Source organism: Lipotes vexillifer, unplaced genomic scaffold (assembly GCF_000442215.2).
Source record: "Lipotes vexillifer unplaced genomic scaffold, Lipotes_vexillifer_v1.1 scaffold986, whole genome shotgun sequence".
Lineage (NCBI taxonomy): Eukaryota > Metazoa > Chordata > Mammalia > Artiodactyla > Lipotidae > Lipotes > Lipotes vexillifer.
Window position 1 is genome coordinate 279,896 of NW_006784900.1, and position 1,798 is coordinate 281,693.

General features: G+C 49.4%; 1 protein-coding gene across 1 annotated transcript in view; it reads right to left on the reverse strand.

Annotated features, from left to right (window-relative positions):
- The window catches only part of UBASH3B (ubiquitin associated and SH3 domain containing B), a 140,418-nt gene that overhangs the window by 31,262 nt on the left and 107,358 nt on the right, over positions 1–1,798 (reverse strand). Inside the window, exon 2 of the mRNA XM_007457041.1 lies at positions 339–392. Within this exon, the coding sequence (XP_007457103.1) occupies positions 339–392 (54 nt within the window). The remainder of the gene's footprint in view (positions 1–338; positions 393–1,798) is intronic.

The following is a 1,798-nucleotide window of genomic DNA, read 5'->3' on the forward strand; positions in this document are numbered from 1 at the left end:
TCCCCCGCATCGGCAGGCGGACTCTCAACCACTGCGCCACCAGGGAGGCCCTAGGATGGATCTTTAAGTGAGTGGAGGAGAGAGCAGATATCGCGACGGAGGCTCTGTCTTGGAAATGCTCTGAATTTCTTTGGACAGCCCTGAGGAGAGCATACTCTGGGGCCAGGAGCGGGGAGGCGAATGGCTTGATACACAGGCTGGTCACATGGTCTTTGGGATCCTTCCCCTCCCCCCACCCCCGAAGGGCCCATTAGGGGCAGGCTGCACATCCCTGCTCACCCACATACACTTAGAGTTAATTACATGCTATTTTCTCAATTTATTTCTTTCATACCAACCAGTCACATGCTGCCTGAACACTTCTTCCTCCTGTGGATGCCAAGGCTTTTTGTCTGGAAGAAGAAATCAGATTTCCATTGTTAGTATTTTTAGCCTCCTATCAGCTTTTCGCACTGCAGTGGCAAGAGCTGGGTGTGAAGCAGGCACTGTAACGCCTCCTCAAGGGTGTAGGGGAGACACCTGCGGCAGGGCATGCCCCCAGGGGTCACAGCAAGGCACAGGGACGTTAGAACTTGTGATTAATTTCCATGTAATTAGCATTGGATTTGCACGCAGCCTAACAGCCCATGCCGTCTATTTTTAGCCATTTCCACATTAGACTTTTAGTTTTGCTTCCCTAAAGGTTGTCATGTCTTGCTTTTCCCTCCTTCCCTTTCACCCACTCACTCTTCCTGACCCAGATCCCCCACAGAGCATTTTCTCATTCGCAGCCTCCTGGCAGTGTGCTAGAAAATGGTGCTTTAAAAAATTTTTTTAATTTAATTAATTTATTTTTTTATACAGCAGGCTCTTATTAGTTATCTATTTTATACATATTAATGTATATATATCAATCCCAATCTCCCAGTTCATCCCACCACTACCACCCTCCCCGCCCCCCCTCCCGCCACTTTCTATTAAGGCCATTGAGACTTGAGGTTAAATGCCCACAAGGACAATTGGTCTGGTTTAAATCCAGTGCCTCCTCCCACTTTCCTCCAACTACCACCAGCAGCCTCAGACTGGATCCATCGTCTCTGACAATTTTACAGACATCTTTGGGGACGTGTAGCACTTGGTAAAAAGGGGCTGGCTGGAGAAGGGCGGCTATCACTCCCACTGTGGGAGAAACACTCAAAGTTCTGTGCATGGTGGGGCAGGATCACAGGGTGGCGCTGGCAGCGAGTCACAGCCCTGCACACGAGCATACGAGGAGAGCGCTTCTGAAACGTCAGACAGGTCTCCAAAAGCCAGATAGTTCTGGGTTTGTATCCAGCTTCGCTACTTGTCCGTTCAGGCATTCAAGTTTATGTCTGCTCAGTACATACCTACTGAATTGCTATGACTGTCAGCACTGTGCTAGGCTCCAAGAATACACTGAAACACAAGACTTATATGGTCCCTGCCCTCATGGAGTTTTCAGTTGAGCAGGCGTGAAAATGTCAATTGCACAAATAATTATTTAATTACATGGGTGGTCAGTGCAATGAGGGGAGAGCACAGAGAACCTTAAGCACGTAGGATTGGGACACCTGATCTGGGCTGAGCCGAGGGGGAGGGCGGGGTGGGCTGGGTGTGAGGGGCTGTGGTGATGGAATTCACCGAGTACCTCTCCTCTACAGTGAGGAGCCTTGAACAGTGCCTGACTCACTGGAGGCGATCAATAACTGGTTATTCCTATCCCTTTATACTACCCCAATTCAGGGTCCTTGGGAGAGAGAAGAGAGGGCAGGAATGTCTAGTTTAAACTGACGCTCTT